The sequence below is a fragment of the Pelodiscus sinensis genome, chromosome 4, assembly GCF_049634645.1.
Source record: "Pelodiscus sinensis isolate JC-2024 chromosome 4, ASM4963464v1, whole genome shotgun sequence".
Taxonomy (NCBI): domain Eukaryota; kingdom Metazoa; phylum Chordata; order Testudines; family Trionychidae; genus Pelodiscus; species Pelodiscus sinensis.
In genome coordinates this window covers 84,825,956-84,850,502 of record NC_134714.1, presented here as the reverse complement: position 1 = coordinate 84,850,502, position 24,547 = coordinate 84,825,956, and the positions used below count along the sequence as shown (strand labels likewise).

The 24,547-nt window shown below is 48.4% G+C and overlaps 1 protein-coding gene across 3 annotated transcripts; it reads left to right on the top strand.

Moving 5' to 3' along the window:
* Positions 1–8,490: 8,490 nt before the first annotated feature.
* On the top strand, positions 8,491–23,906 carry ARFGAP2 (ARF GTPase activating protein 2). Of its 3 annotated transcripts, none has more exons than XM_075927655.1 (17): positions 8,491–8,624; positions 9,108–9,226; positions 11,617–11,689; positions 12,276–12,407; positions 12,494–12,574; positions 13,847–13,949; positions 15,110–15,166; positions 15,797–15,841; positions 17,045–17,097; positions 17,614–17,750; positions 18,357–18,488; positions 18,982–19,110; positions 19,194–19,328; positions 21,172–21,298; positions 21,449–21,542; positions 21,767–21,852; positions 22,312–23,906. In XM_075927655.1, exons 1-17 carry the CDS (start codon positions 8,553–8,555, stop codon positions 22,330–22,332), a joined length of 1,596 nt encoding a protein of 531 aa, XP_075783770.1. In that variant the 5' UTR covers positions 8,491–8,552; the 3' UTR covers positions 22,333–23,906. The 3 variants fall into 3 exon arrangements, with proteins under 3 accessions (XP_075783770.1, XP_075783769.1, XP_075783768.1); XM_075927654.1 differs by having other exon boundaries at positions 21,734–21,852; XM_075927653.1 differs by lacking the exon at positions 15,797–15,841 and having other exon boundaries at positions 21,734–21,852.
* The last annotated feature ends 641 nt before the right edge of the window (positions 23,907–24,547 follow it).

Genomic DNA, 24,547 nt, shown 5'->3' with positions numbered 1-24,547 from the left:
GAGCCCCACAAACAGCACCTGGCACTCCAAGTGGATAATTCAGAAAAACCACCGAGCTAGCTACTGACATGTTTCATACAGCTAAGCCTGGCTTGGGTTTGGCTTTAGTTCAGGTCTCTCTCATTTTAATGCACTCTTCCTGTTTCTAGCAATTCTGTGATATCCATAGGCAGGACCCACCTACAGCAAAAGGCAAGAAGAGTTAGGCATGGAGCAGGACTACCTCTCACAGCCTCTAGAAGAGGGGCCAGCATCAACCCATCAGGCAGCTGGCAAACTGAAGGTGTAAAAACAGGAAGCCTCTGTCAGCCAAGCAGGTTAGTGTCAGATCAGAGATAAGAACAGTTCCTGTTTGTAGAAATGCTTTGACCATACAAAAATGCTAGGCTTGCCTTAATACTGTTTCACAGTCTCAGGATAGATCTGTTGGGCACTACCCATTCCATACTGTGCCCCATGGGGAGTTGCTTCTTACTGAGGGGTTTTTCACTGTTTACTGGATCCACAGTGGCCCCTCTCCCATGTATACTCTCTGTCTTCTGGTTCCGTCATGGCACAAGAGGCCAGCAGCTCTGGTTGGTAGAGCATGTCTCTAATCAACACAGGATGTATGGTTACTGGCTATCTCCTGAATGTTCCTTTCTCGACATCCTGATTCTCAACCTAGTGTACACTTCTGACTAGTGGATTCCTACTTCTCCCTACCATCCCTCTCAAGAATAAATTCTGTGTTTCCTAGGCAACCAGCCCCCTCTCACTAGAACACATTAAGGTAATTCCTGGAGATTCTCCTTTTTTTTCTCTTGGGGTGCGGTCTAATCAGTTTGGAGTAGATTCAGTCCCCATTGCTTCACCTCCCCCTTTGCTCTTGGCCTTTGAAGCTGCTGTCTCTGATTAATTCCGCTTCCTGCACAGGATTTTTCAATTTCCTCTTTATCACTCATCTTTCTATTATACTGGCTCTCACACTTCTTGGCCCATAGCCCACCAGGCTCAATCCAAACCTTTCCATGGACCACCACCTAGTAATGGAAACTCGCCATTAATTACATAAAATTACACCCTAGCCATTTTGCTAGTGCTGCAGCTAGGGAGACCAGTTTAATTTAAATTATTAAACAGATTAACCATTTTAATTTTCTTGTGTTAAGTTTATCAAACTTCATTTTAAATAAAGTAAAATATTAATTATGTCCAACACAAAAGGTTTCAATGTTTTATTTATTTTTGGCAAGGCTGGGTAACCTTTTTTGGTTTGGAGGGGGGCACTGACCCACAGAAAAATCAGTTGGAGACCACCCAAGTGAGAAGCAAAAAAACTCCTCCAAAAAACCCCAATACTCATTGATATGGCTCCCGAATGAGACACCTCACTCCTGGCGCTCCAGCTCCATGAGACTTCCCATAAGCCAGATTTACTCTTCTGGGTTTAGTGAATTTTGTGACCCCCTTAGGTTCTGGGGTGGGGACAAAAATGAAGGGCTCAGTGTGCAGGACAGGGCTGCCAATGAGTGCGATGGGATGGGGGTGCAAGATCTGTGTGGGAGGTGGTAAGCAGGAGGAGGTGAGGGTGCAAGGTCTGGGTGGCAGGTACGGTGCAGCAGTAGGTTGGGAGTAGAGTGTCTGGCCATGGGGAGGGGGCAAGGGAAAGGGAAAGTGCACAGTGTGTGACCAGGAGCGATGGTGCACGAGCCAGGGTGGGTGCAGGAACAGGGTGGGGGTAGGGTGTCTGGCCAGGAGGGAGGGTGAAAGAGTGGGCTGGGGAAAGAGTATCTGACCGGAGGAGGCTGCAGGAGCAAGCTGGGGGTATGATGTCGGTCCAGGGGGGAGAGTGCAGGAGCCAGAGAGGGCATAGGGTGTCTGACCAGGGTGGGGGGTGCAGGAGTGGGCTAGGGGTGTGGGGTCTGGGCATCTCCCTCCCCCAGTGGGAAGCCGGCTCTGCTGCTACAACCTTACAGTGGCGGGGAGGGAGAAGGCATGAGGCTAGAGCATCAGTCCGGGCTCTCTGCTGCAAGGGGGGAGGGAGAGAGGAAGTGGAGGCTGAGCTTGAGCCGCGGACCACCTGGAAGGCAGCAGTGGACCACTAGTAGTCCACAGACTGCAGTTTGAGAACCACTATCCTATAGGAAGCCTCAGCACAAATACCTATTTACAGCAGAACTTTCAGGCAGGGAAATCCCCCTTGCCCCATATCAAGCATCAAGAACAAACTTAGTCATCTTTCACTTGTTTTCCTTCATGTATTGTAACAGATGCTGTTTGAGGCCACTGCTTCCTGAATGGGGCTGGGAAACAACATGGAGAACTGAGACTGGGAGGGTAGAACTGGCTCCTGATCTGCTTTAATAGCAGTTCGGAAAGGGGTGGAGCTCTAAATACAGAGCAAGGGTAGACACCAGATGCAATGCAGAGGGACCTGGAAATTAAGAGGTGAGGGACAAGCCACCAGACAGGAGTTCAGAAACCTGTCATTGAGGGACTGATCATCTGACCAGGCTGAGAGGTGAAAGAAACAATTGCAGGAAACAAAGAACTGCCCAGTATTTCTATGACAGCAATCAGTTTCAGGGAAGAGTCACAGGCAGGGGATCTTTCCTCTACCAGTAAAGGAAAAAAAAAAAAAAGCTGAATATTTCTGCTGCTTTTGTGGAAAACCTGTAGGAAGGATCAGAAGATATCATCCTGAGCAGACAAACTTTGTCAGGAGCTGGGGCCATCAACAGGGACAGGCAGGCTTGCAAGGAACTTAACAGAGAGAGGCTGGGGAAGTTGTTTCTGTCAGAGCCTAGTGGGCCTGCTATTGCAGCATAGCCCATGTAACAGCACAGTAAATCTAGGCTAGCCAAAGAGACCATCTTGTTAGTCTTTAAAGTGCTACATTGTCCTGCATTTTGCTTCAACTACCCCAGACTAACACGGCCACATTTCTATCACTATGGAGCCTGTAGTGCCTCCATCCCTAATCTCCTTAGGAATGTGACACAAGGTGGCAAAGTAACGTGCTGACCCCTACTTCTGTTTAAAATCCTGGGTAGTTCTGTTCAAAGTGAGCTTAGCACCAGGGGGTCAGTTCAGTGTCATTTTATGCTGAGTTAGAAACATATAAATTCCCCTACTGGATCAGACCCCAGAGATCCATCTAGTCCAGTATCCTCTCTCTGATAGCAGCCAGCACCAGATGCTTCTGAGGAAGGGGTAGCTAGTTCCACATGTGACTGCCCAGTAGAAGACAAAGTACAGAACATGTTACACTCAGTTTCCTGTAGCAGTTCTAGTCCCTGTTCACTGTCACGTATTAAATGACCTACAATGAATGTCCTTTGCAGTTTGCCTCCTGACCACCTGAACGACCACCCTCTGATTCCAGAAGCTGAGGCCAGCTAGGGTGCTTTTTTGATGACTGTTTTTAGATTTGAACACATAGGGCAGGGCTACTCAATACGTGGCCCACCGGCTGCATGCAGCCCGTGTTCCCTTCGTATGCAGCCTGCGGCACCTTCAGCCACTTCCCAGGCCACCTGCCTGCCTCATTGCTGGGGCGCCAGTGGCAGCGCTGATCCGAGCACTGAGCCACGCAGCTTTGAGCGCAGGAGCTGCCAACCGGCAGAGGGCGGCAATAGGTGGCAGCAGAGCACGCCTGCCACAGCGGCAGCGCCTCCCTGCGAGCAGAGCCATGTGGTGTGGCACTGACACGAGCTGTGTTTGCACATGTGTAGGAGCTGCCGGCTGAGGGGGGGAGGAGCGGCAAAAGGCGAGGCAAAGCATGCCTGCCTCATCTGCCACAGCAGCAGCGCCTCCCCGCAAGTGGAGCTGTGCGGCACTGACACAAGCCACTTCAGTGCGTGCGTGGGAGCTGCGGGAGGGTGTGTGGCAAAAGGCGGCGGCAAAGCACACCTGCCGCATCTGCCACAGTGGCAGTGCCTGTACAGGAGCTGCCGGGGGGGGGGGGGGGGGTTGGCAAGAGGCACACGGCAAGGCAATGGCAGAGCTGGGCAGCGAGACAGCAAGGCAGAGGTGGAGCCGGGCAGCAAGACCGGGGTGAGAAAGCTCTGCACTGGGGCTTGGGTAGGATTACCATACATCCAGTTTTTTCTGGACATGTCCTTGTTTTTACATGTTAAATCGCAGTCCAGACAGGTTTTTTAAAAGGCAAAAAATGTCCAGGATTTTTTGCTCTGCAAAGGGTATCAGGGAGGGAGTGGCAGCATGTGCCTTCAATGGAATGTTCAGAGCCACATGCCTGGGCCATTCACAGCCGCTCTGCACACGGGCCTCAGCGTCTGAAGGGAAAAGCACGTGGCTCTGGTGAGACCCAGGGTGTTACTGACAATCCCACTAGATTTATGTCCCCGGCTCTGCGGGCAGGAAAGGGGATTGAGTTAGAGCAGGGATGCTGGGGGTGCCTAGCTCTGGGGGAGGGGAGAAGCAATGGGTTAGAGCAGGGGCGTCTGGGGGGTACCTGGCTCTGGGGGAAGGGAGAGGCATTGGATTGGAGTGGGAGGGCTGAAGGGTGCCTAGTTCTGGGGAGGGCACGGGCACTGGGTTAGAGCAGGGAACTGGGTGTTAGAACTTCTGACTTATTTATTTTCCTGTAGGTGGGCAGCTGGTCTGTTGCTTAGATTTGGGGGTTCCAGACTCTGCTCTGTGAAGACTGTGGGAACTAGTGGTTGGTGGGGCGGGCAGGAGAAAGGAAGGGATTCTGGGAAGCAGGATTCCTGAGTTTCTTTTCTATCCATACCACTTCTCCACTCAGTGACTTTAACTTCACACTGATTGTATTTATATTTCAGTAAATATTGTATTGGCAGTTTTTGTTTGATTTGTTAAAACTGTGAAGCCAAAACAAAAAAGTAGTCAATATAATGGCCTTTTGCTGAGATGTGTTTTAGTAGTTAAATTGCTGAACTGTCATTGCTCCTTAAAAGTGCTGTCATATGGGTGGAAATCAGGTACATATTGCGTTTTATTAATATCAGCATATCTGACTTAAATGGGGCCTGCGTGTTGTGTAGTCTTGCCTTAATCTTTGTATTAATGCCCATCAATATGAAAGAAGCTATTTGCATATATGTGCAACTGCGCTTAAGTTGTAGCCCTCGGTATGTGCTGTGGGCATCATTGTGGCCTTTGGGGCTTCCAAAGTTGAATAGCCCTGACATAGGGGCTGCTTGCTGGGTGTTCTCAGAGGGGCAGAAGAGGGCTCTCAACTCTGGAATGTGCTTCCCCAGTTTGTCTGGGTGTATTGGACTTCCTGGATGTAGTTAACACTATGGATGTGTCTAGACTACATCCCTTTTCTCGAAATTGCAAATGAAGCTGGGATTTAAATTTCCCACACTTCATTTGCATAATGGCAGCCGCGGTTTTTTCGACAAAGGGCTTTTCAATAGAAAAACGGCACTTTAGACAGGGATCTTTCAAAAATAAAACCTTTTCAAAAGATCCTGTGAAACTCATTTTTTGAGGAGGACAGGATCTTTTGAAAAAGGTTTATTTTCAAAAGATCCCCGTCTAAACTGCCGTTTTTCTATTGAAAAGCCCCATGTCAGAAAAAACCACAGCCGCTATTATGCAAATGAAGCACGGGAAATGTAAATCCCGGCTTCATTTGCAATTTTGAAGTGTCTAATTTACATCCCCTTTTCAAGAAAAGGGATGTAGTCTAAAGACACCCCATGTGACACAGTCAGTGCTGAGAGACATACATGTAAATGCATGTCACAACTGAAAGACATGCATGTACATACATGTTCAATGCTAATCTTGGTCAGAGGCCATGCTGGATATGAGGATCTTCACTGACTTGATCGCTGGTGCCTTCCTCGCTATATTGTAAAATGTCCATTACGTGTGGGCTGCAGGGATGAGAGTGTCAAGTGCAGTAGCTCCCTTCTAATCCATCTATCTTAAACAACATCATTATTATAATCTGATCTCTAAACATAGTTCACCTATGGAATGGAGGAATCAGTAGGCACAATGGCACAGAGAGCATCCTCATCCATCCACAATCATTTATGCATGGCCACAGCAAGAAGGAGAAGGAACTATAACAGTGTGAAGTCAGCCCTCTTGTGCCAGAATAAAAATTAGGCCTAGATGAAACACATTGAGATGACATTCTTACTTACACTGAGATCTGTGAAATAGTTCTCATGGGATAATGCATGGAGGATGGTAGACTGGTTCACACTTCATAAAAAAGGGTAATAAACATCAATATCTCAAGCTGCAGGGAGAGTACTGCTAGAAGCTCAGTAAGGTTTGATCTGGAGCAGATATGTCCAGTCAACCTACAGTGGGAGACAGTACTGGGGAAGTGGTAATGGTGAGCACAGCCTATGGGAAGGAATGGATGAAAGGCCAAGTCTGAATTTGCAGTGAGATATAGGATTACAAATTCAGAGACAACTTTCTCATCATACTTTGTCCTTCTCTAGCCTCCTTCAACTGAGGATCTCCATATGCTTGCTCTGTAACCCTAGCACAAAGGGAAGCAGCCAAGGAAACCATGTGTAACAGACAGGGAAACTATGCCTCACAGACCTTGCTTGAGGCTCCACAAAAGTCAGCAGCAGAACCTGCAAGAGAAACCATAAATCCTATTCTTTAACCACACCATCTGTCTTTTCTTCATAGCATGACATTGGTCATGGAGAGAGAACAGTAATGCTGTATATGACTTTGATGCCAGTGCAGTCAGAATACGTGATATCTCCTTTTACTCTAATATTGGACAACATCCTGGAGGACTACATGAATTGCAGGGAACACTCCTGCTCTTGGGCAAGCAGGCAGATTTTTGGGGGACCTACTAAGGTGTGACGTAGTGTTGGTACCTTGCTGGTTGCTAGGCTGGGGCTGTGGGTGACCCCCACTGGCTGCTGTCTGTAGCACAGCCCAGCAGGACAGGGGATGAGTCATTATGCAAGGGGCTCCCAACCTGTCCAGTTGCCTCCCAGAGAGAGAAACAAAGGAAGGAGGGGAGGCCAGCCCCTGGCTGGGGGGCAGGGCTGGAAGGGACGTTTTTAGTTTCTGTCTGGTATCATGGAGGAAGCAGCCTAAGCAACGGGCTGGGATTTAGGGGCCCAGTCTCCTACATCTCAAGGGGGGCTGAGGCATCCTAGGCCTGCTCTGTAACCAGATTACATCTAGGCTGTGCTGTATCCTGGAGAAGCAATAAACTCCCTCTATTCTACTGGCCGGTGGAGTCTGTTCATGCTATTATGGGGTTGCAGGAGGTGGGGGAACCCCGACATGCCGCCACAGTAAGGCTTTGCCATTTCTGACTTATCAGCACCCAAAGCACAAGTCCCTATCACATGAGCAAGAACAGAAACTTATAACTGGGGATAGCCATCAGACTTTAATTGCTGGGACAATCCCTTGCATAGACATGATTTCATTCACACATTCATTCAGGGCAAAAGCTGTTGCTGGATGTTTGTCTGTGAAGGGCTACATGCACATATAGCTCCTCTCTAAAGTGGCTAGCTCTATGACCATCCCCATGCCCTTCCCTGTCCACAGTACCTTAAATGAGAACACAGATGGGATTACACCAGCCTTCAGTTGCTTCTGCCCTCCATAAAGCTCAAACTCATCTTGGGTGAAGTGCTGTGAGCAGAGGCAGGCTCCAGCACCTGGGATCCACAGCCTCCTGGAGCTGGGCTCCATGCGCTTCACAGCCAACATCCACTTCTTCCTTAGTTCATGGGCTTTGGGGAAGCTGTGGAGAAACAGGTGAACTTTTCAGTCCTGTTATGTTACCATGGGAATGTGTGAGACACACCACACAACAGACATCATCCTGATCCCTATGCTCAGGCCTGCCCTGTGGCACTCACTGTTCATCCTGGTCTCCATGAACTGGCCTGCTCTGTGGTACTCACAGTCTGTCCTGGTCCCCATGCACAGGCCTATCGCAAGACTAGCATTCCCTGTAAGCTGTGTGTTTGTGTGGCTATTCAGGAGAGATTCAAAAGCTACCCAGCTGGTTAACAGAGCATCCACAGATAGGATTTTTGTTTCTACTGGTGGTGCACATTCACGCAAGCCTCTGTGCATATACATTTATTCTGCACATGGAGGAAAAAACCCCACACATGGATGGAAAAGATTAGCGGGAACACTGCTGATGGCACCAACGCCCACCCTGTTCCCCATGTCCAGGTCTGCCCCAAGGCATCGATGCCGACTTGCTGGTCACGGACCCATAGGTACAACCGTGAGGGCAGAGAGCAGACTCCGCCCCCGAGACACTAGCCCCGCCCCCAAGGAGACTAGCTCCCAGCAGGCCTGTGGAAGGACAGTCCCCGGGCGCGGTTCTCGCGCGTGTCGGGCAGTTAATGGCGGAGCAGGCCTTGGGCATCGTCCGGCAGAGCCGCGAGGGCTCGGAACCCCCGTCGCGTCCGAACTACCCTGCCCCGAGTGTCATGGCGGCGGCGTAGGCCGCGGTTGGCCCCAGCCGGGACCCGTCGTCAGTTCCGCCCCTGCGCGGATTGGGCCCGGCGGGGACCCGTCGCCCCGCTCTTTTCTGGGAAGGAGAGACGATGGCGGCGGAGCCGAGCAGGGCGGAGATTCAGACGCTGTTCAAGCGGTTGCGGGCGGCGCCGGCCAATAAGGTACCGGTGCGACCCCGGCACTCGCTTCCTGTCGCTCCTGCTTCCGTGGACGCCGCGGGGCCCGGTCCCTGCCGACGCGAGGCGCTGCCCCCGGGTTGTGCCCCCCGCCCAGCCTCGGGCCTGCGGCCTGGCAGCGAGACTGGCCCGATCCCCGTCGGGCGGCTGCTCTGCGGGCGGCACCGCCGGGGCCCAAGGAGCCAGCTGCGGTGCTGGGGGCGCTGAGCGGCCCAGGGACGCCTCGGTCGGGACGGTGTAAGCGGCGGCTGGAAGCGGATCGGGGGCTGCTCAGCTGCCGGGGGAGCTTTGTTTTTGTAGCGTCTAATTTTCCAGTTCTTACTCTGCTGCTTTCGTGCGGAAACGGGGCTACAACCCCAGCGGGTCAGGCCTCCCTGTGACTCCTCAGGCGGATGCTAGGAGCACCCAGTCCACGGGGGCTAGTTGGTGTAGTGACCCTCTGACTTTCTTGCTCTGATTTCCCTTTAGTCCTGCTTTGACTGTGGTGCTAAGAATCCAAGCTGGGCCAGTATTTCCTATGGCGTATTCCTGTGCATCGACTGCTCTGGAGTCCACAGGTCACTGGGTGTGCACCTAAGTTTCATCAGGTTTGTATCTTTAGTACAAGAGTATTGTGAGGAAGGGAGAGATGTTATGATCTGTAAATCAAGGATACCTTTGCTCACAACAATTGCTTAGCTTATCCTTATTGGAATTAACTGTGGTTTGATTAGCAGGAGGACTTCTGTCAATCAGGAGGCACTTTAGTCTCAAAAGTGCTCAATTTTTTCTATATAGCTTACTGAATGTGTAACACTTTTAATTTGGCTCTCAGTTCTGTTAATGTATGAAAGTTTAAGAAGAAACTCAGTGAAATAGTTCTTAGAGCACCTGTTTGTTGCTTGCATTAACCTTGTGGGATGAGCATATGAAGTATTCTTGTGTAAGAGCTGAAATACTAGTGAAGAATTTCAAGCCTTTCCTCCCTATCAGTAAGAGGGTAAATGAAGGGTGAAATTAGAGCTAAGATGATAAATAGGTGGTGGAAATGGGTAGACATAAGTGGTGTCGTCGTGGTTGGAAAATACCAGTAAGGTTAGAAGAGAAAAATCTTTTTAAATGGTGGTCTGTCCAGTTTTAACATTTGATGCTTAGTGTGGGGCAAGAAAGAAGAAAAATTAGCAAATGATCTGTTCCATAGGAATGCAAATGTTGATAAGGAAGAGTGATGTAAAGAAGAAAGGTCATGTCAGGAAGATGTGTGTGAGAGATTTACTTTCTCAAAGTGAGACCCATGAGCGAAAGAATGAGGGGGTGCAGGCTCAGAGGGTTTGGCTGGGTAAAGTGCAGACTTGACAACTATATGTGTAAGAGAGTCCAGCAAATCAAGATCTGCCCAAAGAGTATGGTATGTGAGAGGGCGTGACACTGCATAGAATATCCAGAATACTTTAGAAGGAGAGTGCTCATAGCGCACATGCCATTTGATGGTGTTACCCGATGGAGGAAGAGTGAGAGGTGGTTATGTAGTGAGCCAATCCAGATCAACCCCAGTTAGGTAGGTCATCACTGAACATTATTATGTGCCATTTTGTTTGTCTCAAATAAAAGGATTCCCACCCTACTAGTCATGCTGTCATAAGCTCTGTAGGACAGGGACTGTCCCCCTTTGTTAGTCTGTGCAGTGCCTAGTGCAGTGGAGTCCTTGTTGATGGTTGGAGTCTCTAGGCCTGAGTGTAATTGAAGTGACTGACTATTAATCCAGATTTTCCCACTTCTTCCTGTTACTCTTTGCTGTTTATACCCTTTGAATGTTTACAGACTGATTTCCTCTTATGTCATCTCTTAACTATACTAGGCAGATTTAGCTCTTAATCTTTCTTAGAACTCAAATTCAGCTCTTGATCACTGTATTGCTGTTCTCTGATCTGCATCCAGTTTGTCTTTTTAGCACTTGAATGCCAGAACAGAAGGTAATATTTCAAGGGCAGGTGCACATGTACCTGAGCCATAGAAGACAGCTGTTTTCTCTCGGTTTACTGTTATGACGCCTCAGCACCCTTTTTTGGATTGCTATAGTGAGTGATACTCCTGTTGAATTTGAATTTGTCAACCTGAGAGGGTCTACTTTCCAGGTTTCTCTCTCTATTTAGTATCTGCGCCAGCATGTTTCCCCTGATGTGTATTATCTTCACTTTCAGAGCAGAGTCTTGTTTTGTCATTTTCAGTCCATGTTCATAACCTTCCTAGATTTGTTTTTGTTGCATCTACGTACTACCAATAGAAATGTCGTAAACTCATACCTGTTTCTCTGGGCCCTGTGTTAACATCCAGATGCTCAGTGTGTGATTATGGCACTCTCCAAAACAGATATGTTCTGCCCTTTGGAGGACTTAACTGTCATTTATTGTGATGGTTGAATAAGTCCCTTGTTGTGAGATCCACATTTATCTGATCTCTGACTTTCATCCAGGTTCTGGACTGTAGCTAATATCGCTGCATGCTTTTTAGTATATGATGGGAGTGTGGCTCTCACTCTTCATCCTACTGCTAATGTTTGTGCTAGTATGCAATGCCCTTTTAGTTTGAGTAGTGCTTTTCCTATGACATGTAAACCCACCACTGTGCTTTAAAACACAGCAGGATGGGCTGAATTATGTGTGCCTTGTGTAGTGTAGTAGGATCAGTTCCAGGAGAACAGAAGATGTTGGCTTGGATCTCCCACGGAGTGCAATACCAGTGGGAGACATTTTCACATGGGCATTCTATGTCCAGTGTGATGAGCAGACTAGTGACATCAATGACCATTACAAACTCCTCTTCGCCTCCCACCCAGTTACTGAAGTTAAGAAGAAAGTCTATTGGCATCCCACATGGTTCCAGAATGATGTGATGAAATTGGAGTGGGATGTCCGGCTCTGGCTCTGTTGGCTGCTGGCATGCTTCTGAATCCTGGAAACCTACATCATCTTGATATAGCTGATTTGTTCTTGTGTAGGTCTACAGAACTGGATTCAAACTGGAGCTGGTTCCAACTGAGGTGTATGCAAGTGGGCAGCAATGCTAATGCGGTGAGGAATTTCTATAGCATTTTGTTTGGTTTCCCTTTCAGTTGTAGGCATTCTCTGCTCACTGTGTACCTACCTCCTCCTGACATGGCTTTCTTGGTTCCTGGGCAACATTTCTTCTCACTGTTTTGAAGATGCGAAGGAGGGGAGAGGCACTTCCATTTTCCATCTCCAGTTAAAAGGTCAGACCCTGGTGGAGATTAGAGACTCCTGAAATGTAGGTCTTTTGTTTTCCTAGATTTTCCTTAGATGAGATCTGCATGGAGGGATTGGGGGGGGTTTAAAGGAGTTCTGCTCAGTAAGCACTTAGAAGCCCCTACCTCATGCCATGCCTCATTCAGATGCACTTCTGCCTGGGAAGAGTTGGTAATGTGTTCTTGAATCTCTGAGTCCTCGAGTAGCAAGAGGTGAAAGCAGAGTTGAACAATAGCTAGTTTATTTCTAGGGGGGGATGCTTTACTTCCCCTCCACTCCTTATTCTATGGGAAGCTCTCTCCTGCTACTGCTGCTCTCAGGTTGGTTACTGATGTTTGATGCTTGTGGGAGTTTGTCTTGGCTCCCTATAGACTGATTATTTGCTTTTCCTCAGACTGCCTTCTTCCGCCAACATGGCTGCACTACCACAGATGCCAATGCCAAGTATAATAGCAGAGCTGCCCAGATGTACAGAGAGAAGATCCGGCAGCTGGCGAGCGCTGCCATGGCCAAGTATGGCACCAGTGTAAGTGCTGACCAGCCTGTACCACCGTGGGGGAAAAAAACATGATGCTGATTGCTGAGTCCTATGTGATGTCGTCTTCATTTCAGCTTCTGATAGATGGATTGTGTGGAACCCCAGGCCATTCCCCCGAGAAGAGTGATGCTGACTTCTTCATGGAGCACACTCAGGTGAGACAAACCAGCTAGATGTGGCTCTCTGTTGAAAGCTGCCTTGTCAACTTGCAAGGAGTCTTTCACACCTAGGGTATGTCTAGACTACATGCCTCTGTTGGCAGAGGCATGTAAAATAGGCTACCCGACATAGTCAGTGAAGCAGGGATTTAAACATCCCTGGCTTCATTAAAATAAAAATGGCTGCCGTGCTGTGCCGGCTCAGCTGATTGTCGGCAGTCAAGATGCGGATCGGTCGACAGGGGCAGCCTTTGTCAACCGCTCCTGTAAACCTCGTTTCACGAAGCATAAGGGAGCGGTCGACAAAGGCTTCCCCTGTTGTCCGATCCGCATCTTGACTGCCACGCTGTGCCAACAATCAGCTGAGCCGGCACAGCACGGTGGCCATTTTTAATTTTAATGAAGCTGGGGATATTTAAATCCCCGCTTAATTGACTGTCGGGTAGCCTATTTTACATGCCTTTGCCGACAGAGGCATGTAGTCTAGACATAGCCCTACTTTGCATGAAACAAAGCTGACTGCAACTGTCCTCAGTAATGATATGGAGCCACAGCCTGTGAAGACTATAGTTGCCAGTTTACAGAATGGTCCAGGAGTGGAGTATTGCAGAGTGAAACCTCTGTCTCCTGCCACTCTGCATTATAGATGGACATCTTTGAGCACCAGCAGAGAACTCTGTCAACTTGTTTGGCCTATAGGCCTTGTTTTGGCCAGGATTTTTCTACATAGGCTCTTTTTTAGACTGTTATGCCAAGTAGGAACTTGGGTGCAATCATCCCTGCTGATGGGAGGCCCAGATGTGTTAGATTCAGGCCATGCTTATACGGTGCAGGTGAGTGGAGGAAAATGGGAATCCTACCTGAGGAATGTACACAGCTTTCCAAAGAGTCTTCTACCCTCCCCCAGAAAGTCAGGTGGGATTAGTCTCTCAAATATGGACATCTTAGTTTAAATTGTGACGGAATCCCCTGTTTTTCTTCCCTCTTGAATGAGACTGTCCCTTTTGTCTCTCTCCTCTCCCCCCCCCCCCCCCCAAATCCAGCTCAACTCTGTTCTCTCCACTGGTTTCTTGGAAATTTTGAAGAAAAGCTGACTGCCCCCTAATGTGATCAGGGTTTCCAGAGAAGCCATTGTATGTGCAATTTGGGCACATTATCCTATTTTGATCTATAGGTGGGGGGAGTCACTGTTCACCTGAGGTGGGATTGCTAACAGTACTGGATCATTCATGCCTTTAAGACTCATTGCAGCACATTTCAACCTTTAAGCCTTCCAGTACCTGGGATGTGGCAGAGGCCGGTCAGAATCCAGCATTGTGCTCACTGGAGTCTGAAAGAGCAGCAAAGCCATTGGAAACCAGCGAAATGCCACGTGAGTTCACTGCAGAATAGCTTCTCTTGCAGCAAAGAATCTCACGGGGCTGGGGTTGGAAAGGTTCAGATTTTCTCTTGCTCCCTGCATGGACCGTGAGTGAAGATTCCATGCAACATAGTGCAGGAGACCTAGTGAAATAGATATGTCTGAGAAACCCGTTCTGCTCTCGGATCACAGATACTGTGCAGTTGTCTGCCCTCCCTGCAGCCTGTGTTTGACTCTGGGTTTGCCTGTCCTGTGGTCTTGGTACCTATTTGCAGACCTCATAATCATTTCTACTGCAGCCTTCTGCATTGTCCCTCACAATAAATGGGGTCTGCATATGGGATACTTGAAACTAGGGGCAGGGGAACTTACAGAAATCCTGTTTTTAGGCTCATGTTTCAGGGGTAGAAGAGAGCCACAAAGAATCAAGGATGTGGAAGAAGTACGGCATCCTTAAAAGAGCTTCATACATTTCCCGAAAGCTAGTGGTGCTCAGGAGTTTCTTGACTCATTTAATGTAGACATTTTTAGAAGGAGTAACTTAGGATATGTCTAGACTACATGCCTCTGTTGCCAGAGGCATGTAGATTAGGCTACCCGGCATAGGAAAATGAAGCGGCGATTTAAGTAATCGCCGCTTAATTTAAATTAAAATGGCTGCCGCGCTGAGCCCATCAGCTGTTTGTCGGCTCAGCGCACTAGTCTGGATGCTCCACGGTCAACATCAAAGGCATTTGTCGACTGCCCCGGTATGCCTCGTGGGATGAGGTTTACCGGGGTGGTCGACAAATGCCTTTGATATCGACCATGGAGCATCCAGACTAGCACGCTGAGCCGACAAACAGCTGATCGGCTCAGCGCTGCAGCCATTTTAATTTAAATGAAGGGGCGATTATTTAAATTGCCGCTTCACTTTCCTATGCCGGATAGCCTAATCTACATGCCTCTGGCAACAGAGGCATGTAGTCTAGACATACCCTTACTGAATGAAGACCCTAAGTCAACTACTGTGAAGAGTCACATTTTCTCTGCAGATATTGCAGCATTCTGAGACATCTGGAATGCATCTGTTAGCGGCAAAAGCACTGAGAGTCCCCTGTCAGAGGAGAGAGGCGATTAATCTGTAAACATCTTTCCTCACTGTAGTCTGACTGCTCATCTTGTCTCCATAGAGTCAAACCAAGGCCCATCTATTGACCTGTTGAGCTCATCTCCTAAAGCACCTCTGGGTAAGTGTGAGAGCCTTCTAGTTTCTCCTACGTCAGTGCCTCTCCTCTCCTTGGGAGTGAGCCTTTCTTGTTTGTTTCTAGTTGTCTCTGGGCTTAGCAGTGTAGCTGTCTGTACAGCTTTTCTCCAGTGAGATCAGTAGAGCTGAAACTGGCTTGACTCCATTCTTAATTCTGTACTAGGAATTTATCCTCCTGTGGAGTCTGCCCTTGGGGATCTTGTTGTTGGCTCTCATTAGGTTACCCAGAGGCCCAGGCTCTGCAGCCATTGATTCTGCTCTGTGTATTGGAAACCTCTTTTCCCCATTCACCCTCTCCACCCAAATTTAAACATGCATCTCATTCCCAACAGCTGTTCCTGTTGTAGGGTTTAGCATAAGTGCCTGGAGCTTGACTGTCCAAGGGCCATGCTGGTAGCTTTCTAGGAACCCAATGACAGCATGTACCCTTCAGTAGGGGTGTGTGGTCGACAGTGATGGCAGGTCCCACTACGCTTTCCCCATCTGGCTCTGTAGTGTGTGGCCAGAGCCTGCATCTCCCTATTAGGAAGCGTATGTGCTCCTGGCCTGCGCTGCGCTCAGGCCTGATGTAAATCTTAACCCTTTTACTCCTCGTGTTTGTTTCTATCCTCAGACGCATCCATGTGTCTGTCTGCACAAGTGCCTGCTCCTGCCAGAGGTAACTGGCTAACAAATAGCCTGCACTGGCTGCTTGTGGACCCTTTGCTTGCCCCCTTCTGTGATTCTGCCTTCAGGCGTAAACTTGGCTTCCTGGGCAGCAGAGTACATGCAAACTTCTGCTCCCAAAGAGGCAGATTCCAGGTGGAAGGAAGGATGGATGGGGGAAGCTGTTGGTTCTATGTTCCATTGGGTTGAGGACCCATCCTGCAACATAGGGAGTGTACTAGGGTTGTAAGCGATATGCCTAGGCAACAGCATGGGGGGGGGGGGGGAGAGCAGGAAGAGGCTGCTCTGGCAACAGCCCATGTCTATGGGGGGGTCCCAGAAAGGAGTTAGAACCCCCTCATGGATAAGGGCTGCTGTTGCCAATTGGGCAGGCAGCCTGGCTCAGGGACCCCCGCCATGGATGGGGCTGCTGCTGGCTGGACAGGCAGCCTGGTTCAGTCTTGGCTCATGTTGGCACCAAACCCTGTTGTGGCTCTGCAACTTAAAACACAGTAGGAACCGGGCAGCCTCCATCTACTGCTGCATTTTAAATTGCAAAGCCGCAGTGGGGTTTGATCCTGGCGCAAGTCAGGGGAAAGCAGCCTGGCTCAGTCCTATCAACTAATTGAATAGTCGATTAAAAATTCTATTGACTACTCAAGTAGTAAAATAACTTCAGTTATATACTGAAGGGTACATTCCTAGTGTGTGCAGCCAGCTTCCTGGGCACAGTGGGTCCAGAGGTCTCCCTGCAACCAGGGGCACAACTGTGTTGCCTGCTGCTTAGACTCTTGGCTTTTTGGATGACTCTCCCTGAAGAGTCCCTCTTTCCCCACCTCTCCCTTGTGCTGCCTTTCTTTCTGAGGTGCTGCTGGAGCTCTCCCACCAGACAGACAATCTTTGTCCATTGACCCTAGATACGGGACATCTGCCGCATGACACGTTACCTATTAATACCACCACAGCTTCCCACAGAGTGAAATGCTCCTGTCCAGACCCATAGCCCATTTGCCAGGAGCTTCTTATTCTTCATTCTGGTCTCAGTGATTCGTTCTTGGCTGGGTGGAGTCTCCCAGGCAGTGGTGTGAAACTGCATGATAGACTTTTTTGTGGCTGGACTGAATTTTTGTGTGGGCTGCCGCCTGGGCTGTTCTGTACTAATCCCAGCTTGTTGTGTTTTCACTCCTGCTCACTCACCCCTTCCTTCCTGTTCCAGAACTAAAATCTTCCCTTATTGGAAAGAAGAAGCCAGGCACTGCCAAGAAAGGGGTATGTCTGAATTCCTGTTACAGGGGACTCTCCTTTGCACCTTATGGATCCCTGCTTTCCTTCTCCTGATCATGGCTTGTTCCCTGTCACCTAATTTTTCTATCTTTCTTGAGGCTGCCTCTGAACCTGGCCCTCTTTCTGAGGTGTCTGATGCCTGCTGATCAAACCTTTGCTTTCTGCCTCATTACCCAATTGATGGGGCTCTGTTGTACCTCTGCACACAAAATGCCTTGCTAAGCTGAAGGCAGTGAAGCTATGTAGCTTTGTGGTATTGTATGAGTACCACAGGTGAACCCAGAGCTCAGCTTGCTAATCCCATAGTGCATTGCACAAGTAGTTCAATTCACTCTCCTGGGTGCTTTCCCTCTCCTCTGAAGTATCAGTCATTTGCTGCTCTGTGGCATGGGACACTGAACCAAAAAAGCTGAATGCCTGTTGTGCTGGGTATTTTTGATGATCCCGGAACTCCCTTGAGCATCTTAGGGACAAATTCTCATTCTGGTCTGTTTTATCTAGCTGGGTGCAAAAAAGGGGCTTGGAGCCCAGAAAGTGAGCAGCCAGAGCTTCAGTGAGGTAGAGCGACAGGCCCAGATGGCTGAGAAGCTGAGGGAGCAGCAGGCAGTGGAGTCAAGGAAACAAGCTGAGGAGTCCATGTGAGTATCAAGCACTCAGGAAACCATAGTCGTGGGCTGAACACTTGCTTGCCATTACAGTGAAATTGGCTTGATATTGATGCTCTCCGTCCTGAGGGCTTTTAGACGGTAGGTGCTGCACAAGCAGTGAGGCAACTCTCTGGGCAGGTAACCTGAAGTAAGAGTCACCCCTATAGCAGGGCAGATGCTGCATTGCTCTGACTGTTTTTGATTCAGTGTCTCAGGGTAAGTAGATGTGGAAGTTCCCTGTTGCTCCATAGATCCTGGGTCTGTTCCACTAACTTTGTATTTTTGGGTCTGATCCAAAGACTGGGCTGAGATCAAGACCTGCTGTTCGTGCTCAGAGACTTTGTATGCTAATTAAAACTTGTCTTTTATAAGAAAGTGAACGTGATATGAAATCCTAATGTAGATCAAGCCATGTTGAGAACTACAGCATGCCTCTTCTGTGCTAGGGTTTTACAATGTGATTGCTTTATTGTTGCATAAATCTACCTTTCCCAGCGTGGACATGGCCAGGATGATATATTTCCCCCACACTAATCCTCCGCAGTATCCACCTTGGGGGAGAGGTGAACTTGTATCCACTACTGTTGTTTCCTGTAGAGTCACTTCAATGCGACTGGCCTATCAGGAGTTGCAGATCAATCGGAAGAAAGAGGAGAAGAAACTTCAGAACTTGGAAGGGAAGAAACGCGAACAAGCTGAGAGACTGGGCATGGGATTGGTGTCTAGAAGGTATTTATTTTGGGGATGAGTCTTTCCTGCAGCAAAGTATATCTGGGGGTGCTTTGCTCTGGCTTAGATTAGTGCGGGAGCCTCCTGCCATCTTAACAGAGAACTGTGTGAATTATGATTCAGCATGCCAGTGTGATGAGCCATGTCTAGAATCTCTCATCCCTGGAGAGGATGCGGTGAGCCCTGTGCTCTCTGCAAAGCCTGGCTCTTTATAAATCTTCAGCCCCTAGACCTTATTGGTAGCATTTGCCATCCTGCAGCATCATTGAGTTATGGAGAGATGAAAGATTACTTGGTATCTCAGACCAGCAGATTCTGAGGTGGAGTTGAGTATGTCCATTTGCACCATGGGATGCAACTGAGGCCAGGCCCTGATGATTCAGGCTTGTTAGCACCCTCATCTTAGCAGGATGCTGTAAGGTTGGGTGGCTGTTGCCTCCCTTTTGTTGGGGGTTCCTGACGCCTGAGACTTGACTTTCTGCCTTGTTGTTAGTTCTGTCTCTCACTCCGTGCTGTCCGAGATGCAAGTGATTGAGCAGGAGACACCAGTGGCTGCAAAATCTTCTCGCTCCCAGCTGGACTTGTTTGAAGATGCTGGAGGCTTCGCATCTGGACCCCCTAAGTAAGGCTGAGCCTCACTGTGGTCTTTAGCTTAGTTCTAGGTATCCTATATCTGACCTAGAGTCCCCTCTGCTTGGTCCCTAGGTACAAAGATAATCCCTTCTCACTGGGAGATGCCTTTGGCTCACGATGGGAAACAGACTCCTCCTGGGGTGTCGACAAAGGGGAAGAGGAGGCGGCAACAGTAACTATCTCCAGCATCCGGCCCATTGGAGAGAGGTAAAGGGTAACATCTCACTGTTGCTGGAGCTCAGACTCTGAATCCGAGGGGCAGGGCCATATAGCAAAGTGGGAACTCGGCTCGTGTCCCAGGGGAGCCAGGCTAATGACAGTGTCTGTGTCCAATCACAGATGATTAAACCCTAGGTCCACAAGCCTGTCCCATGCTATATGCTGTGAGTAGGATCTGTGGAAACTCATCTCCATGGGCACAGCAACCAAAAACAAAATAAGGCCCATGGTGTGTGTCTCAGAGCAGTCCCTTCACTAAAACAGAAAGTACCCAGTATTTGCACTGGCGCCTTAGTGAAAGAGACTCTGGCCATTGACTCACCTAACAGGGGAATCCGTGGCCTAGTGGCACAATGGGAACGCTTGTACTGATTTCAAGGACCAAAAGAATTAAAGATGTTATATAAAATTTCCACTGTCCAGCATTAAAACAGTGATATTTAAGTTTAGAGACACTTTATACAGAGGCCTTGGTTTCGCTTGTCTCCTCGGCGACCACCCAAAACCATTCATTCTGATGTTGGGTTTCATTTCTGAACTTTCAAGAAATTAGAACAAGAATTTCTAGTGAAAATGGAATTGTGTGGCTATTCAAAAACTTAATTAAATCTATTAACACTTTTTTTTTTTTTTTTTTGGAGGCAAAATATCAGTCTCTTGCTTTCAAAGCAACCCTTTTTCATCAAAAAGGGTTGCTTTGATTTGAACTCTGTGCTGTGGTGTAAAGGATATGTACTTCAGCTGTTTCTAATAAACAGGCATAAGATGGAGGAAACAGGGATAGAAATGTGGGGAAAATACAGCTACTGTTGAAATTTGGAACACTGAATGTCTGGTCAATTATGAATTTGTGCTTCGACTATTTGGCTGACCATGGTACCTGTTGCTTGGACCCTCATACATGTTCCCATAAGGGATGTCTTCTGGCTAGGTCTTGTTTCCTTAGGGCAGGATTGTGGTCATCTCGTTTTGCTGTGCTGATGCAGTGTAGTTGATTTGATGAAAAGCCAAGAGAGTGAGAGGGAGGATGGAAGGAAGGAAGGGGAGACAGAAAGTAACACATAAGGAAGGCAAGCAGGACAGGATTTGCAAGTGAAAAACAAAGTTCCTTAAATAAGAACAAGGACCTGTTGACCTTTCTCTAAGAAGAAAATCTTTCAGTTTAGTCTGTTCCTTCTGAGTGAGGGTCAGGGAAGATAAGAATAAATGAGACCAGTTGGGACAGGAGAATGATTTGTTTGTTTTCAGTCTGTCTTTAAGAAGACACCCAAAAGGGAGAAACTAGGTGGCATCGTTCATTCTCTTCCCACTCTTCCCCCCCCCCCCCCCCCATCTCATTATTGTGTCCCACCAATTAAGGCTACTGTGCACCACATCAATTTTGGATCATTAACTTACGGCTCTATCTTCTGTTTTATTACCAAGCAGGGTATCCGCAGTCCCTCTTATTTTGCGTAATTAGGTTTCTCTGGTTCTCTTATCCTCATTTAATAACACTCATTGTTGAAAACAACTTGATCTACTTTCCATAGTTACTTTTCAAGCAGGCAAAAAGTTGAGTTGTGAACTTACACAACCTTTTTATATTTGAGCTGTATTGGGAGTAAATTTTTAGGCCTATTAATCACAACAGAAACTTGTGACCACCAGTCAAGCTCCGCTTTGCTAAACTGTCCTTCCATAGTGGGATCGGCAGTGTCTGCTGCCTGTGGCTTTGTAGGTATGATTTGAGCATTGTAAAGCGTTAGAATAGCAGGGCTGATAAGCTGCCTTCATTGCTGCTTCAGTGAGCACAAGGGTTTAATGAGGTCTCCTGTCCCATCTCCCTCAGACCCATCAGTAGGAGGGAGACAGAGAGCAGGACATCTTCAGTGGAATCAAATGAAGCTCGGCAGAAGTTTGCTGGGGCCAAAGCCATCTCATCAGACATGTTCTTTGGCCGAGAAGCAGATGCTGAGGTAAATGCCACACTTATCCCCTGCACTGGCCTTTCCTGCTGTATTTGGGCTGGTACTTATCTTCTGGCCTGACCCTTTCCCATCCTATTGCAAGTCCAGTTTCATCCCTTTCTGTAGTAGCTGAGTCTTCTGCTTTCTCCTTTAATACAGTATGAGGCCAGGTCTCGATTGCAGCAGCTCTCCGGCAGTAGCGCCATCAGCTCTGCAGACCTCTTTGGTGAGGCTGAGAACACGCACTCAACAGGTTTGTTTAAAACCTAGCTAAGGGAGGGAAGCAGGCAGACAATGGCAGACTCCTGGATCTGAACTTAGAAGGCTCATGGCTGAGGGACTGACATGGAGCTGAGTAATGGTCCCTTGCTTAGCAGAACATGTTGGGAGGGGGCGTTTCTTATCCTTAGGTCTCAACCCACTCCTTTTGCTGGCTCTTGGCAGGAAGTGTGTCAATTGGGAATGTTTTGCCTGCAGCTGACATCACCCAGTTCAAGCAAGGAGTAAAATCTGTTGCTGGCAAGATGGCAGTTCTAGCCAATGGTGTGATGAATTCTCTGCAGGTGAGGCAAGAGTGTTCCTCATTGGGGTAAGGGGAGGGGATCTGAGCATCCTACCTACTGAATTGAATTTGTATCCTCTAGATTTTGGCCTCCTATCTCTAGTCCTGTGCATATGCAGAATGGTTTGCCCTCCAGTAGCTGACACCGTTGTATGCCACTGTAGTAGTCTGTTTCGGGGCTGATTTCAGTGCACCTTCTTGTACTGGTGCAGAACACCCTTTATAGCCCTAAGGTTTCCTTCCTTGCCATAATGCATCTCTGCACAGAGCCCTCCAGGGTGGGGATGCTTTCCTCTGACCTACCCTTTAGCCTGACATCCCTAAGGCTTGTGATTAGCCCTGTGCTGACCTCTCTCTCGAGTCCCTAGGAATGTTAAGCTTCTCAGTGTCCCTATCTTCGTCTGTGTCACCATAACGTGAGTGGTTGGGATAGTGACTCAAGGTGTGTTTCTTTCCCCAGGATCGCTATGGCTCATATTGATGGTCCAGGGACTGCAACTCGAGCAAATGGAATCAAGAGGCACCAATCTCACCTTGAGTTGCCTGGAATTATGCTGCAGGATTCTATTTTAATTTGTCTGGGGCAGAGGGAGGTGAGGTCAACAGAAACAGAAGGGGATAAGGAGATGCTTATGGCCAACATTGTGTCCACATAGTTCTGGAGTCTGGTCTGTATTAGAAACCAATATGCCCTCAAACCAAGCCTTCATCTACTAGGATGGGAGGCCTTGTCCCAAATCCCATGTTGCTCTGAACTGTGAGAGGGAGGTGGAGGTAGCTCCAGCTCTTATTGGCCTGTAGCTTGTCTCAGCAAGTAACTGTGTCTAAGGAGCTCCCATTTGTCTCCTCTCTTCAGGCCTACAAGAAAATGACTTCAGCCATGTGTCTTGCTGAGTGCTGCCACCCTTCCCATGCACAGGATAATGTGTTGGGGAGGGAAGCTCCATTCAGTCACCACATGACAGGAGTGCTGGGAAATGCTGTGGGGGGAAAAAACCAGACTTTCCTAGTACCTGCAGGAAGCTGTTTTATTAGTATAGTAAGTGAAAGCGTCTGCCTTCTGTAAATCAAGTCACTGTTACTGTTTCTGTAAATCACCATAGATAGACTAACCTCCCCCCCCCCCAAAAAAAACCCAAACAAACCCCAAGAACTTACTTAGATTTGATACATCAGGAGACCGAGTTTAGGCCTCAACTTCAGAGGGAACTGAGCAATGCAGAGGCTTCTGCAGGGTAGGTGTAGAAGCGCAGAATGCCTTATTTTCTGTTGTTCAGCTTCTTCCAGCAAAGCTGAGGCTGTCAAAACGTTGCCAGTTTTGGTTGGACATGTTCCTGGAAGCTTCATCACATGACAATATTTCATTAAAGATTAATTCCAGGTCTCCAGGACAATCTTGGAGGGTTGGTAGTCCTTTGCTGTGCTTGAGGAACAGATCAGAGCCTCATGGGGGTGGGGATCAGAGGGAAGGAATTGAAAATTTGTCTAGTTTCAAAGTACCTTGCCCCTGATGGCGCACTGCTCCTGACCAGGAAGTGTCTACAGTGTTAATACCGATGTCTCCCTTAAAGGAGGCCCTTGAGGGCTAGGCTGCAGCAATGGGGGAAAAAAGGGCTCAACACTTACAAATGAAAACTAAAATTTTGTGTGGAAATAAGAGGCAGTGGCCATTTGTGCTGCTCACTCAGTTTCCACTCAGAGCAATTCAGCCAGGATAGCTCTGCTTGGGGCTAAGTCTCTTAGCTATGGTGGGCCTCCCAGAGTGGTTTGCACTGGCTTATTGTGCTTGAGTTCATGCTCCAGCCCCTCTCTGGTTTCATGTGTCTTGTATACACTGAGAAGGAGCAGGTCTTGGATACCACATAGGCTGGACCCTGTTCCTCCCAGCACAAAGGCTCTGGCCTTTTCCTTTCTGAAGTCACTTTAGCTGAGTAACTCTCTGTAGGTAGAAGAGGCAAAGGGCATTCCCCTTGACTTTGCCTCCCAACAATGCTGCTTTGATGCCCAAGTAGCAGGGGCATGGCACCAGCCATGCACATAGTGCAGAGTATGCTGAGCCTTAGGGATGCTCCAGGTAGGTGTGCTGCACACAAAGTTGGGTTCCTTTTTGTTGTACTACTGAAGGGCAGATCTCTTCATTTTGCTGAATTCTCCACTAATTTTAAATGAGTTAAATTATGGTCCAGTGTAGGGTTTTTCCCCTCCGAATACTTTGTTGGCAAAAGAATAACTGTCCAGACTCTCCTGTGACACTGTAAGCCTGTAAAGTGCAGCAGCTCAGGAGCGAATTCCCTTTTGGGGACAGTGACTGTTGTCCCCTCACATTCTCTAATGTGTGTTTGGTGCCTAGATCCTATAGTAATGGAGAGATTTGCTGGAGGGAGGGAAAGCTGGGGGAAAACTCGAGCCATCTGACTTATAGGCCCAGCAGGGTCTTACCCACTATTTCTGTGGTCATTATTTGTACAGTGCAGCTACCCAACCTTCACTTGTACACCTGCAGGATCTGAGTGCCTGCCTGCCTGGGCCTTTCTGCAGTTCTCCCCTATCCACTGTACTCCTCCAGATTCTGCTCCCTGGGTTCTAAAATATGCACTGATGCTTAGATTTTAACTATTACAATTGTCTGAGAGCAAAGCAGTGGCAGCCTCTCCAGCTACTCCCTGCCTGAGGGAGAGGATGAGAGAGGCTCATGA